Source organism: Chinchilla lanigera, unplaced genomic scaffold (assembly GCF_000276665.1).
Source record: "Chinchilla lanigera isolate Chin_1 unplaced genomic scaffold, ChiLan1.0 scaffold00005, whole genome shotgun sequence".
NCBI classification, from domain to species: Eukaryota; Metazoa; Chordata; class Mammalia; order Rodentia; family Chinchillidae; genus Chinchilla; species Chinchilla lanigera.
In genome coordinates, this window is record NW_004955406.1 from 3,754,701 (window position 1) to 3,770,566 (window position 15,866).

Below are 15,866 nucleotides of genomic sequence, written 5' to 3' on the forward strand. Positions count from 1 at the left end.
AGTAACAGCCAACTTAATTGCTAAATTTTATATCCATCTGGTAATTTATTATATAAGAAACATGCCTCCACCTGTCCCCAAATGCTATTATTGTACCCCAAGAGACTATCACAAGAGTCTTCAGATATTTAAGGACTGATTGACAGAGAAAAGTAAATCAGTTAAAATATCCAGAGTTCAGGGTACGTCTACTAAAAAATATAATCGGCATCTCTACATAAAGGTCAGGAGCGGGATGCTAAGGAGTCATAAAAAGAGCCATTTTTAAGTCGAATACTGCTGAGTTTTATATTTAATTGTGCTCCCCTGCTTTCCAAAATAATTTGCTTTGTGTATGTTAGGACAAAAGATTTCTGTGTATGGCTGAGCAGAGGTTAATCATGCATAGAAGCAGCTGCACCAGGCCCAAAGAACAGACTTTGGGTGAGTGAGAGAGGCCGATGCCGTCTGAATAAATCAGTACCTGTGTATCTCCTTAAAGAAAAAAAAGTCTCATTTCAAAATTAAAGCGAGAATAACTCCTCACTCATGCTTGCCTTTCTCGCACTGCATCAGCTTAGCAGCTTCCCACCAATAAAGTGCTCTTCCTGAGATCTAATTGGGCCTTTATTACGGGGACAAGAAGGTTTGCGGATGGTTTAGGGTGAGGATTCTTCTTAATGGGAATCTTACAGATCCGAACTCTGGCTTCTTTCCTTACTGTATAATAAAACACACCATCTTTATGAAGTACCTGCGAGAGTTCAATGTTTACAGTGAGTTTTTTTTTTTTTTTTTTTTTTTTGCAATCTGTGAGTCTACTCAGAGAGAGAGGGAGAGAATGAGAGTACAGGAAGAGCAGAAGAAAACACACACACACACACACACACACACATACTCCTGGGAAAGGGCATCAGATACCAGCTCCTGGAGGCAATTAACAACTTGTGAAAGTTGCAAAGACCGTGTAGGTCTAAGCTTTCCTGCAATCAGAAATGCACCTGTACACTGCTGAGAGCTGTTACACTGCATAATAGGGAAGACTGCATTCTTAAGAAGATACTGATCTACATCACCCTATACCCTGAGTAAAGCTAGCCTTTGGGGCAACCTTCTTGCTTTGTTTTGTTTTGTTTGTTCCTCAAGGGGAAAATAAAAGGATATTGCACTTCCCGAGTAGGGTGAGATTTCGGACATGTCTTGAAGATCGCCGCACTCAGACTTTATGAGCGACAAGGAGAGCCCTTCGGCCGAGCTGGGCGGGTGTGCCGGTGAGCAAGCATGGTGGCTCAGGTGGTGAGATGACATCTTGGTCCTCAGGCTCGTCGTGTCCCTAGTTAAGTCTAAGGATTCGGGAGAAGCTCTGTCTTTTCCCGAGAAGGAGCCGGAGGGAGCACCTAATGGACTCTGAAATGGGTAGGCCATCAAGGGGAGGGGAAAGGGGTGGCGGAAGGTGGAGGTGGTGAAGCCTGCAGTGGCCGAGAGAGGCGACTGGTGCAGGGGCTGGTGGTGGCCGCCAGCGGCCGGCCCGGAGGCAGACTGGTCAGAGGAGTTTTTGCGGACCACCAGGGGCAGTGCTTCGGTCTGGTCTGTGGAACTGGGCATCTGCACGTTGCCAAAGGTGTCCAGGGGGTTTGGAATGATGACGTCGCCAAAGCACTGCAGGCGCTGGTTGGCGGTGTGGAAATTGTGGTTGTCCCCATTGACTGCAAACCTGGCCTGGGGGATCTGGAGAGGTGGGAAGACCTGAGGAACCTGGCGGGAGGGCTTGGCCGAAAACACTTTGACCACAGTGTCCACGACTTGTGACATGGCAGTGTTGAGCTCCTGTTTCAAGGTCTCAGCCAAGTGCTTGCCTTCTGGTTGCAAGGAGTTTGGCCCGTGGTCTCTCTCTTTGTTGCTGCCTTCTCGCTTGGGCTTGTTTTCAGCCATCTCCTGCTCTCTGATCAGGGCCCGCGCCCGGTCGATGAACTGTCCCGGGTCCAGCTCGCACATCTCACTGTCTGACCTCCCCACGGAGTCCTGGGCCCGCGCCTCCAGGATCTCTGAGCGCATGCTGTCTTCAGACAGGTTTCCATCTTCATCATTTTCAGAATCGGTGCTGTCGTAGATCTGGTAGAACTTCTCCTGCAGCTGCCGCAGCTGCTTCTGCATGTCCTCCAGCTGCTGTTTCAGCTGTCGGCGCTCCTCTCGCTTCTGTTCTTTGCGGGCTGAAACCAGCTGCTGGAAACTCTGTTGCTGCTGCTGGGGCAGCTTTTGCTTGCGTTTGTTTTCTCGGTAACTTTCTCGGGGACTCACAGACTGCGGGGCCATCTCTCTTTCATTTTCATTGCCCCTTAATGCCACACTGGGGGAATGGCTCATACCCCGAATTATATTCTCCACCCGGGCACGCTTTGCTCTCAGGTGCTCGTCACATAAGCGATCCATATCAAACTGGCTCATAGTAGGCCTGCCAAAAGGGGAAAGACACTCAGGGGGGCTGTCTCTTGAAGAGTTGCTGCATATATCCTCCTGATGTACTTCGGAGCCCGTACTGGAGAGACCGCTGGCTTGGAAACTAGGCTCTGTGCCACCATTTTTGTTCATGTTATTTTTCAACAGCTGGGAAATTATGGTTGCTCCTGGAAAAGGCATCATAGCATCTTCATACGAGTTCGCCCTCTTCAGCAGCTTGCGGAGTACATTTGACTTTTCCCCATCTGCATGCTGTACCACTGAATACTCAACATCCTGCTCGGAACCTTGGGGATTCATGGCACTAAAAAACGTTGCTCTTGCCTTAGCAAAAAATGCAGATGCTGTCCCTACCGTCCTTTTCACTCCAATGTCAACTCTTCTCCTCTTGGTTTGCCGGCTTAAGAGGGCTGTGCTGTCATGGTCAGGCATCACTGGACGGTTATTGTGCCATCTTCAAAAGCTCGTCAGCTGGGCACAGCTCAAGAATCCCGGGACCCTGGCCAACAGAACAAAAGGACTGATGAATCATTTTCTTTAAATTTCTCCAAATTTCCTGACCTCAATCCTGAATCAAATGCAAAATGCATAGGCTCTGGGATTTATGGCACATTACAATTATTGCAATTTATTATGCACTCTGCTTGAAATGAAACATTTTTAAATATTTCTGCTCCACTGGTTTAAGATGGATTAAGATTAAAAAAAAAGCAAAAACTGCTTAAGCACCAGTAATATGATTCTCTTTCACAAATGCCTAAAATGATACTGTTTATCTTCAGAAGAAACAGTAGATTATAAGAACACAGCCTCTGACAACCAATTGATTAAATTTTGGGCTTTGAGATTCGTATTATAAAAGAAGATGAAAGTGGTCTATACTTAAGAAATAAGGTTAAATTTTGAGGCTGCATGAAATTTGGATGATAAATTCCACGTCTGCATTAAAATTATTGTGGTCTGAGTGCTACTAAAGGAAAAGACTCCAAGGTAAGTGCAAATATTCAACACATACCTTTTATTACTGAATTTTAAAATATTTTTGTCAGATGTGAAATGAAAAGAACACCCCAGTCAGCACCTTTCAAACATAAATGAGCAATTTAGCATTGAAGTCAATGCATAAGTCCTCATTTTACAAGTCTGTTCATTTAGCAAAGTTACGCATTATTATTATTGAAGTCTTATGTGATGATGGTATCTGTTGCTCTATCTAAATGTCACTAGGAGCATATTTCTAAATTTTCATGTTGTCCTTTTGATGGCTTTAGTTATTAGAAAACTGGATTCACTGCAAAAGAAGGCTGTTGTCACATTTTAGAGACCACTACATAGAATAATATATCATTGGACGAGGCAAGGATAAATACATCTTTGGTACTAGTTTTCTTATGTAAAAATCTGCCAAAATAGTTCTCCAAATGCCTAAAGAAACTGACACTCAGCATTTGTGCATTTTATTTCCTCTGCCAAGTAAAAGGAAAGGAAAAACAAAAACAAAAACCCAACTGAAAGGTATAGAGAGAAATAAAACATCAATCAAATATGTGAGAAAGGGAGCTACTTTCTTTGATTCTTGGGGACAAAATATAAAAAAGAGACATCCTTGCTTGCCCTTTACAAAAGGCACTTGACATATTGTGGGACTTGTTAACTAGCAACGCTGACCCCAAATTTTGTATCCATGTAAGATGTCACATCTTTTTGTTTACAATTAACATTTTACGATGAAGATGGAAAAGAAATTTTCATGCCAGGTTTATCTGATATTGAACTTCACGTTCGCTTAACAGACACATCTTCACAATAACAGGCTCTATTGCCAAAGGCAGCGTGCAGAGTGTCTGGAACGGCTCCCATCTCTCTCGGTTCACCTGTAAAAACATCTACGTGCTCCCTAGGACTGCATCTGTGGCTAGTTTTAAAGAATGACTATTCATGCAAATAGGCATAATTTCAGCATGAAATAACCTGTAAAAATCAAGAAAATGCTCAATGCTTACATGGCAACAATATATATGATTTTTAACCTGGCAAAGGTTTCATCATGCAGTATTTGATCTTGGAGTCTATATGAAAATATAGTTTTTAAAATAGCCTGTTTTAGAGCATCGTGCAAGCCAGATGATAATTCTTTCCATATATTTTTGTAACCTTGAGGATGAAATACTTCCTTTATGTTTCAGGATAAAATGTCCTGCACTCTGGATGAAAACAGAGGTCTTAGTAACTTTAATATTGGGTTCAAAATTGGATTCAGAATGATTGAGACTCCTCACATACTACTAATAAAATTGGTTTCAGGAATACAAAAATACAGTGACAAATATTCCACTGACACATTAGATCTGATAAATCAGGTATAGCTGTCAGGTGAGAGGAAGAGGAAAAAGACTGAATTATTTAAAATATCTATTAGTTACAGGAATATTTGAATTAGGGGGTATGACAAGGTTCTTTTGTACCTATATGAACCTTCCAAATCTACAGTTTATGATCTAAAAATATCATCTCTTTTTTAGTAGAAATATTTTTCTCTTTAATATCATCAGCAAAGCACATGGATCTCTAATCAAAATGTTGACTGAACTTCCTGTAATATTTTCCCCCTATTCACCTTAACACACAAGCTGGGCTTTGCTCCTGCCCATCTTGACATGGGAAGATGTAGCAGAGGCTCAGAAAGGACATGCTCATGTCCTTGATGAACACAAGGTCATCCCAGGCATCCTTCCTTTCCCAACCGCCATGGACCTCTGCGTCAAATACACTTCCTCTCTTCTAGCCTAGGTATCAACAGCTGCATCCCTGCCTCCTGCCGGAGCCAAGAAGAGGGCCGGCTCTTCCTAAGGTGGAAAAACACGATGCTTTCATCCTCAATGGAGACTAAGTGTTAATTAAACATGTTTGCTGAGTCCATGAAGAACAAGATATCCTGTAACTCTCTCCAAATTCATCAAGCTAAACTGATCTTTCACAATTGTCTTTCAAGCAGTTAGCATTTTTAAATCAAATTATGACTTCTTTCTATTTTGAGCTAAGAGAATTTCAATAATTTTAGGCCTTATTGTAAAATGTCCAGTTGAGGCCCAGCAAGTAGGACAGAACAACTGGGGAAAAAAAAAAAAAAGAAAAAATTATATAATCTAGCAAGATGAGGCATGATATTATGAGGCACAAATGAAAATAGCTCTCCTTATAGCTTAGATCTAAAGTTAGAAATAAAGTTTAGAGTGGTGGTGCACGTTGAGACCCACAGAGGTTATAGACAAGATAAACAATATAACTGGCTCATGCAGCACTTCACTAGCATCATATTTCATAAACAATATATACATGTGAGAATATTTGCCCTATAATAAAATGCACTATCAAATGATCATAATATATCAGATCATGTAAAAACGTTTCCCAAGTGTTTCTATGATCTCCTGATTCAGAATCCAAAGAACGTTAAGCAAAGACTTTATCACTTATATGGTCCTTCCTGTCCATTCAGATTTTCAAAAACTCCTGCATGTCTCAACATATGTATTAAACCTTAATGTCACAACAATTAATATTGATTCTTACAATATTTTCACTTTAACATTAATTATGAATGTAACCAGGCAACATGAAGCTTTTTGATCAGCATATCAGAATGGTGAATATTAATATCAGCAAGCAGACAGAAAAAAATTTGATGTGAAAATTGAACCCAAATTATCATTAAGCAAATATGCTCTATTCTTATAAAATGCTCTTTAATTAATGTGAAATCTACCTATAATTTGCAATTATTATTTTGTTGCTGCTGTTGGCATCTAAACCTACAGAAGTGCTTTAATAACTCCTACACAATAGACAGCACAGCAATTCTTCTCAGAAAAAGATAAGAGCAAACATTAAGATATGATCAAGTCAGATTTTTAACTACCTCAAAGAGTCTTCAATAGAATCTGAATTATCTGACATTCTCTTTATCACAGAGAATCCTAAAGATATTGGTAACTTCATGTTAGCAGAAAAGCATTTTCAGTAAAGAATTTCAAAGGAACATTGCAATATGAACAGAAAGTGGTTCGGAGCTGCACTTTAATAAAGAAGTTATTTGGGAGGAGATGTAACTTTTACTGCATCTATCTGGACTCCAGATCCTGGACAAAGAAGCGTTTCATTATGGTCATTATCCAGATAGTTCAGGCAAATCTTTTATGAGACAGCGAAAGTGTAAGGTTGGCTTGGTTTCCTGCTTGGATCATTTCGCTTATCTGTTTTTGTTGATAAAATTATTTGAAGAATTTGCTTACATATTACTTCTTTTAGAATGTCAGCTTTAAATGGGCCTCAGACCTACTGGGGTTCACCTGGTTATGACATTTCAAGTGGTATTTTATGAATAAAGAGTACTGTAAATCAATGTGTAAAATCAGTAATTCAAGAGGGAAAAATCAGATGACTTGCTGTAGGTACCCTCCAAATCATTAAGCTGTCCTCCCTTCGCTGTGTTGAAGAGTTCATTTATCCTAACTAGCAACTTTTCCTTTAGAGATATTTCTGCTTACTTCCAAGTTAAGAAGTCTTTAAGATTTATTCTGAAGAACCTCCTTGGCATAAGTGAATACTTCAAATAACTAAGATTACATTGACAGGTATTTAAATTTCCTATTATGACAGAGTCCTTAAATTGTAACCATTTCATTTATGATTCTTCCACCCTATTAAAAATTCCACATATTTTTCACCTGCAAAATGAATATGTAACATTGTCTGAGACATGCCTGAAATATTGATTTCTACTTATTTAGTTGTAATAATTCATCAAATTGGGTAAATAAAAGTGTAAGAAATCATCTTAAAAAACACTTAGCCTTTTTTTTTTGCAGAAAACTGGAATATTCTAAGTATCCTTTGAGGTTGGAAATACATTAGGCAGTAAGAGTTGACAATTATATATTCCTTATATGTCCCTTCCAGTTTATTCAAATTATTTAATTAGAATTTTATAATAGTACATCATATATAATCCATTTTTATTATCACTCCACTAATATTTTATACTTTCTTTTTAAAATTCAAAATGTAAAAATCCTCATATTAATAGTGCAAGTTTAAGACAATCCCTGAAATTCTCCAAGAAGTTGGTGAAAAAAGGCCTTTTTAAGTTTTGAACAGATAAAGAGAAAATCTGGCAACTTACAGAATAAGCTAGCTGAGGTTTTAAGATTGCATATGCTGCTGAGGGCAGAGCCATGCTAGCAAGGCAGTAAAGTGAGAACAAAGATGCATGTTATGTATGCATGACTTTTTTCCCACAAGGTGGTGATTCAACTAAATAGAATTCTGCATAATGGACACATAAAAATATCAATAAGTGCCAAGCATAGATAACCTCTATTAAAAACAAAGTAAATGAACATAGCCATAGATGACATTTTAATCACCAAAGAACTTCAAAAGCATCCAAGGAAAATATGGGGTGGGGGGTTGATGCATAAGTTGAAAGAATAAATGACACCTACTATCTCATTTTCTTGGAAACAATGATAACCTCCCCAACAACAAAAACCATTTATCATCTAACCTATTCGCTAAGCAGCTCAATTTAAAGAAGGAGCCTGTTACTGAAAAATTTTTTAAAGGTCAAGTTTTAAGAATCCAGATATAGTGTTTACACTGGTTCCCCAACATTTCCACTCACACATTGAGCCACGGTCCTTGACTTCATCTGCTTTGCCCTTCTATAAATATATACGTGCAAAGGCTAAGCCCAATATTCCTGCTTTTTCTTCCTCCCCACACACAGCCCATTTCATTTCGAAAATACTCAGAAGTTTGTGCAAGAAACTCTTCACAGACTGATTGCCCAAATGTTGCATCAAATAGAAAAGCGCAGTTAGCTCTCATTTGCTTAAGATTTTCTTCCTCCATCAAAGTCTTATCTAGGACATCTGGCACATGTCTGGGACAATGACAGGCGTGCATTCCTACTTGAGGAGATTATTTAACATATACCTTGAAAGAGTTCATGCATATACCTATTCTTTCTGGGTAGGGAGGAGCAAGCAGGCTAAAAAATAAGCTTTTAACACCAGCAACACTTTCAAACTGACTTTGGTATTTCTGGCAGTTACACACCACCATAGCTGTCCAACACACACACACACACACACACACACACACACACACACACACACAAAGGATCTCTCTCTCTCTCTCTCTGCCAAACACAAACCTATGAGATAGGCATAAACTGGAGGGAACCAAAAGGAAAGTCAATCTCCTTCCACCTGCTGCCTGACGTGGGGGTGCTTTTGGCTCCCTGGCAGACAGAAGCCTGAGACACAGCCTTAGCAGCAGCCGGCCAACATGCTTAAGAAAAATAAACAAATACATACCAACTCGGCCCCCCCATCCCCTCCCAAAGACCTCGCATGGCCGGGTTCAAAACACAACAACAGCCCAATTCCCATTAGCCCCGAGAATCTTTATTAGCCAGGACAACCATAAATTCATAAACCTCTACAGCCCTCCAGCAAGCCTTGCGGTCTGGAACTGTGCAGACACACGCAGACACAGAGGAAATTTACACCTGTCTTTCTTGACACAACACACCTGTCAGGCCCTGCCCATGCGCACTCTGCTAATAGACGTCTGCCTAGCCAATTTAGGAAAGGAAATTATTATTACTATTGTTATTATTATTATTATTATTATTGTAAGAGAAGGCATGGGGGAAGAGAACAGACTCTTCTAGCCTTGACTTTGAGAGGAGGCCACTCCGGGCTTGCTCTGTTTTCATAAGCTTAAGGAGACAACACAGACCTTCTCGGAAAAACAAAAACAAGCAGGTGAGTTCCCAGCCTTCCCCCAGGCGGGCTAAGGCGCGGGGTTGCCAAGAACAGCAGTTTCTCTCTCCAGCCTGCCTCCTGGGCTAGGGAAGACTCGTCCAGCCTTGCCCACCCCCTCCTCCAGTTCCTGCTCCGGGTCGGCCCGGAGGAGTCTCAACTTCGGAAGAAGCTGGAAAGAAGCCGGGGCCCTGCAGTCTGGGCGCTGTTCCCTGCTACCCACCCCCATCCCTGTCTCCACCGACGCTGCGAGCGCGGGAGGACTACCGGCCCGCTCGCCAGAAGAACCAACAACTTGCTAAACTGGACTTTGGGTGATGTCTACCGCCCCCTCCCCCGTCTGCTCGGGCAAGATAGTAGCTCTTCCTCCTTCCCGCCCAGCTCACGGCGCTTCCAGCCACAGTTCCTCTCACCTCCGCTCTCCTCCCTCCCCCATCCTCCAAACTGGGGCGAAGCAATAGGTACCACCCGGACAGGACCTGCCCGAAGCCGCGCCACAGCACAGAGCGCGGGCGACGGCTGCGGGGTCCTTCGTCCCGCACCCCAAGAACACGAACTGGTCTTCCCCTCCAGGACCGCGACCCTGGTCTTCCGCGGCGCGCGGGCCTGGGTTCCCCCAACCTCGCGACCCCTGGGACTCGCGGTGTGGCCTTACCCGACTCCGCACGACCCTGGCGCTCCTTTCCTGGGACCCATCACTGCCCCGCTTCAGTCCCAATTTCAACACTGAAGCTCGGATTGCGTCGGGAGAGGAAAGTCATAGAGCGCCCCCTCCCCCGTGCGCCCTCTGCCCAGTTCCCGGGCCTCTGCCCGGGTTAAAAAGGAGAAGTGGAAGGTATGCAAATGACAAGCAAATTGGAAGAGCCGGGAAGAAAGGCGGCTATAATAAACAAGACAAAGGGAGAGGACGTGGGGAGGAGCCCCGGAGTTTTCGCCCGGGGAGATGGGAAAGAGGAGGCTTGGTGGAGAGCAGAGATCCAGGCGAACAAAAAGCGACCTGGTCCCCTTAGCGGTCCCCTCTCCGGAGAAGAGAAGGCAAGAGAAAGAAGGGAAGGAAGCAGACGCCTCCTCGCACCCCAGAAACAAGACACAAAAGGTGACAAGATCAGCGACAAGTCCAGCGACACCAGCCTCCCCCGTCGCCAACACACCACCCCCAGCCAGCAGCAGGAAAGAGAAAGAAATAAAAGCCAAGCGGATCACTTACTCTCGGGATCGCGGGCAGCGGAGCGCCGGGTCCCACTGTGGCTCCTGCTTAGAAACTGTTTAGAGGCTATTTTATTAGGATTCATTTAAATAACACCACTTTCTCCTGGAAAAAAAAATGTGCGCACGGGTATAAGTCCTGGGAGGCTCTTTTCTCTCCTCATTCAAGAACAAGCCGGCGCAAGTGGATCTGGAAAGGGGAGGGGACTCACGAGGGGGAGAAGATACTTACGCGGTGCGGAGAGCGGTGGGACCGAGCCTCTCTCTCGCCCTCGCTCTCTCCCTCTCTCCGCTTCTCTCTTTTTTGCCGGCAGAGAGCGGAAAATGCGCGCGCGCGCGCACGCACGGTGATGGTTTGCGGGTGATGGATGTGATGGTCGGACCGGGGACGGTGAGTCGGTGCGAGGGCGAGCGAGAGAGGAGGGCGGGAGGGAGAGCGGAGCGCAGAGCCGAGAGGAGGGGAGCGGAGGGGGAAAGGAGAGGAGAGCGGAGGAGGAGAGGAGCGGCGAGGGGCGCGCGGAGCGGGGGCGCGGGGCGCGGACGGACCGGCCCCGGCTCCTCTGCGCCGCTCTGCTCTGCCCGCTGCAATGGTGTAGGGTTTCAGAGCGCTCCCTCGGCTGAGGGCTCCGCTCCACGACAAGATTTACTTTAAGACACAGCTGAAGGAAACAGGAAGACTGCACGTCACAGTCTGACTGACGTACCCGGCCCCAGCACCCAATCGCGAGGCGCCTTCGGATTCAAGGGGGGATAGCGAGGCAAGAGAACTTGGGAGGAAAAAAATATATAAAAGGGATGGGTGTGGGGGGTGCGGGGCTGGGAGGAGAGGAGGGGAGAGGGGCCCCGCGCTCCCCCTCCCCGGCCACCACCCACCCCGCCCCGCGCTGCTCTGGACGCAGCGACGCCGGCCCGGCCACGGCGAGCCATCTGCGGGCGCTGCGCACCGCTCTCGCAGGACGCAGGTCTTCGTCGTCTCCTTCTGTGTGTGTGTGTGTGCGCGCGCGCGCGTGTGTGTGCGTGTGTGTCTGTGTGTCTGTGTGTCTGTGTGTCTGTGTGTGTGTGTGTGTGTGTGTGTGTTTTCCATTTCCCAGATACAGCTGATCGAGTTTGCCGAGTGGCCGAGCGAGCGCTCCTAGGACTTGGGTGCAGGAAGGCACGGAAAAGTCTACTGGAGACAAAGTGGAGCTTTTAGGGGTGGCGGTGGTACAGAAGGAGGGAGTGGGGGATCCACAGATCATCCCATTTTAAAGCGGTCCTGGTTAGGATCCACAATACATGTCACTCGTCCTTTTAAAGAGCAGGTGGACGATGAAATTCAGGTAGGTTTGGGATTAAAATGATAGGTGCCAGAGGTTTCACGCTGAGTTCGCTGCATCTGATATTAAAAGATCAACATTGGCTGAGTCCCAGTCAATCACCGTCAAGATTATTAAGAGCAAGACTATTTACTCTGGGTTACGTCTAACAATGTTATTTGGATTACAGCTACGGCAGCTATTTAAAAATATATGTTCTAAACATTATCTCTCAATGACCCCCTTCCATCTCAGTGTCCCCACACCGACTAAATAAAGCAGTCCATCAGGATTTACACGATTTTGACCCCAGAGTAACAAAGTTTAAAGTTTATGAGGCAAGAAATGTCAAATGCTAAAATCTCGGACTTCAACTGAAGAAAGTGCATTTTGGCTTGACCTGTCTGAAGTGAAAAATAACCAGCACGGGTTCTTTACCTAATGCGGCTTTGGGCTTTACAAAGTAACAGACACTGAAGACAGAGCCTCCAGCCTCAGCTAGAAGGTCTCTTTCACTGGGGACAGTAAATGGCTTTTAATAAAGCAGCCGTGTTTATGATTTAAAGATCCTATAAAAGCTAGGGCTTGCATGAGCTGGGAAGCAGAAACATTCATACCTACCCCATTAGATGGACGTCTTTTAGGTTGGATGGGGACAACTAGTTTTCCTGTGTCCCTCAAATTTAATCAGATCAAAGGCTGAATCATGAGTTGTGACCGAAGTATTTATGAGGTGCCTTGCTGGTACACTGGACTGGCCGACCACTACCATCCTCGTCTGCGACACAGGGGGACACCAGTCCTTCACAGGACATTTACAATTTCGGCTTCAGCTTCACCACACTGTTAAGGGGATATTAAGTCTCCTCTTTGAATTAGAATAGCAACATTAGTACGCCCTAGTCTATACTCTGTAGGAAACTTTTGGCATGAAATTCAAGCATTAAGAAGAGGAGGAGGAGGAGTAATAAGGTCAAACAGGTTGGTGTCAGCAGTAAGAAACAGACTCACAGGAGCGTCACCAGCCTTCCATTCGCCCCCTTCGCCACCCTCAGACACTCGCCTCCCTCCATCATGGAAAGTGGAGGCGCCCACACTCAGGGCTCACACCTCCAGCGACCGGCTTCTGTATGCAGTGTTCTAATGGGGGTGTGACAGTTCAGGCTGGGAACCGAAGTGACTATCAACACAGATACCGTCAGGAATCATGCTTCTGTTGGGTGGGTCCCTTCGAGATAAGCGGGTGTGTTAAGTGGCGACTTGGGGCTCTAACAATGGATCCAAAGCACCTTTCCCCCGTCCTATTATTTTACTTTACGAATGTGTAAGTTAATATATAGGTTAGCATCTCTCCACAAATACAACTGGTAGGAGTTGGGGACGTATCCCCTCCACCCCTAAAACCATCTGTTCAGCTTGCCATTGAAGCGAGAGGCCAGGGAAGGAAAAGAGGGAGAAGGGATAAGATAGAAGTCAAAGGGAGAGAGAGAGAGAAAAGATTAAGACCCTGGAAAGAAACGGCTTCAACTTCAGCGCGCAAGTTTGTGTCGGTTGTACCTAGCGCTCCTCTGTACGTTCAGCACACACCTTCCCTACGCGCCCCGAGTCGGTCCTCTCTCACTCAGGCCCGAGTCAAGTAGGGGTAACAACCCTCCGGGCAAACAAGGAAACTCCCCTGCCCCCAGCCCGGGCGGCGGCGACTCCCGGCTCTCCACGCTCCGCAGGAGCGGTTCGCAGCCCGCCTTAGGGCGCAGGAACCGCGGGTTGAAATAGGAGCGCGCGTCGCCGGGCAAGCGGGCGGGCGGGCGGGCGAGCGAGCTCGGTCTCCAGCCCAGCTCCGCGGGCTGCCACCGCCGAGCCCGTCCCTTCCCCTCTTGGCCCGGCGACGCGCAGGCCAGGCTCCAGGCAACCTCTCTGGCCAGGACTGCCTGGCTGTCCTGGGTTAAGTGGCCCTGGAGCAAGGCGTGAGGCCCAAGCTCCTATCTCGGGCGACTCTTTTCTGATAGGGAAGAAGCGAACCGTCAGCCCGGAGACGAGAAGTCGCCGAGATATTAGCTCCATCTGCGAAGCCAGCGGCCAAGCTTAGGGTCAGCGCAGCGCAGCCCCTTCCTCTGCCTGCCCCGTGGCCAGCACAATCTCAGTAATTTAAAAGTTAACACAACTTGTGACCGATCTTCTAACCAACCCTTTCCGTGCAGACTGCGTTTATTTATCTGAGAGGTGATCTGTGGGTTCTTAGTCCGTTCCTGCAGTTATCACCCCTGTCCGGTTTTGGACTAAACACACTCAGCCTTGACATTTCCTCCGACCTGCTCTTTCTTAAAGATATTAAGTGGGGAGTGGGGGGTGGGAGGGAAGACGGTGCCTATGGGTAATTTAAAACCTTCCGAGCAACCATCCTCGGAGCCTGAAACCAAGTCTGGGAATTTCATCTAGATTCCTACAGGGGCTACCGAGGGTGTGGGCTTGGAAGAAGGATGGCCGGGAACCTGCCCGGTCACCCACTCACCCTTGCCACCAAGCTGAACGGGAAAAGAGAAAGAAACCCACCCTGGGGTGCAGACCGGCCTGCTGCAGGTCGCTGGTGGCTGAGTGACTGCTGGCCTCTCTCTCTCCGTCACCCCCACCCGGTGCGCTGCGCAGTGTGACGCCGAACTCAACCTGGATCTGTTCTGAATGGGGTGGGGGTGAAATGCCACTAGATCAGTAGCAAGAGCAGCTGTGGCGCATTCTCTGGGGAACCCCACTGCTCAGAGCCTTCAGTGAGGTTTGTTTAACCAACAGCTTTCAAAGTAAACAGAAGCGATCCATCCAAAGAAGTCGAAATATCACTCTTAGAAGAATTTGAGAAAGGGGTCCTAGCAGGGAAAATTTTTTTAAAAAAAATAATAAAGCCCCTGCCCCCAAATAAGTATCCCCCACTTTACCTACAGGAGCACAGAAGAGTCAGAAAAGTATAAATTCATAGGAAGGAGAGACTCTTGACAAGGTGACCGCCAAGAAAATCACTCCTCCCCTGCAAACACACACCCGCGGTGGGTGAGAGAGAGGGTGTCTGTGATTGAAGGTCCCATTACCACTGGATTTTATGGAAGTGGGCGAAAATAATCAAGGGAGTTGCGTTTCTGCCCTGGAGGAGTAAGGAGTAGGCTGGGATCTTTCCCGCCCGCCCTGGCTTTGCCTCAGGCACCGAACTTTCCAATATCAAGATATTAACAGATGGTGGTTAGCACATGGAGGCTGTTACTTACATAATCCAGCCACTCCGCCTGGCCGCGCGGGGCCGGAGAGGAGCCCTCCGGGCCGCGCGCGCGCCTTACGAGGGGTACTCCTGCTCCCCCACAAATAACTTGCTTTTCTCTAACCCCACCCGGCGCTTTGAGGGCTAAGATTTGGAGAGGCCGAGTTTTCTGTGTAAAATATACCTCCATCTGGTTGTGGTTTATCGTCTTCAATCCACAATCGTGAAGAAGCTGGAGACCCAAGGTCAAAGAGAAGCAGAGGGGATCCGTTGGGGTAAAGCGGGGTGCGCTCCCTCCGCACCTGGGGGTGCCAGAGAGTGGAATGTACACAGTTTACACCCTCTCCACCTCCACCACCATCACTATTGGCTCTGATCAGCCCGTACAAAGACGGGCTGGGCGCAGCCGAGAGGGCGTGGGTGGCGGTGGGTGCGAGCGGACGCCTCTGCGCGCGGGGGCGCAGTGGGCAAAGTTACCGCACAGCCTCGGGGCACCGCTGCCCTTCCGAGCTGGGGCAGGATTTTTAGCGCTCGTTCCTGCGTCCCGGGAGTTGCTTCCCGCTGCGTGTTCGCCTTCTGCCCGCACACCCTGGGTCCCCTCGCCAGCCCCACCTTCCCCGGTGCCTGTGCGGGGCCTTCTCCCCAAGGGGACTCGGGTTGCCAAAACCTGCGAGGACTACGCCTGAGTGCGTTGGAAAACTTTCAGGATGGGCGGGAAGGCTGGAGCCTGCTCGCTGGGCACTCGGCGGGACCGGGCGTCCTCGCCGCGGCTCCGCCCGTGTCCTCCTCCCTCCCTCGCTCCGGCCGCGCGGGGTGTCGCGGCCTCCTTGCCCCGCAGAGAGCGAGCCCTCGGCGCGG

The 15,866-nt window shown here is 47.1% G+C and overlaps 1 protein-coding gene across 5 annotated transcripts in view; it reads right to left on the reverse strand.

Annotated features, from left to right (window-relative positions):
* Positions 1-15,319, reverse strand: part of Prox1 (prospero homeobox 1) — a 54,880-nt gene extending 39,561 nt beyond the window's left edge. For 3 of the 5 annotated variants that reach the window (XM_013519987.1, XM_005374723.2, XM_005374720.2), the window contains exons 1-2: positions 10,705-11,435; positions 1,144-2,935 (exon numbers count right to left, since the gene is read on the reverse strand). In XM_013519987.1, coding sequence (XP_013375441.1) covers positions 1,144-2,868 — 1,725 coding nt within the window. In that variant the 5' untranslated portion in view covers positions 2,869-2,935; positions 10,705-11,435. Of the gene's footprint in view, positions 1-1,143; positions 2,936-9,921; positions 10,010-10,704; positions 11,436-15,192 lie in introns of those variants that run through there. The other 2 variants (XM_005374722.2, XM_005374721.2) reach the window with 2 other exon arrangements.
* Positions 15,320-15,866: the final 547 nt, after the last annotated feature.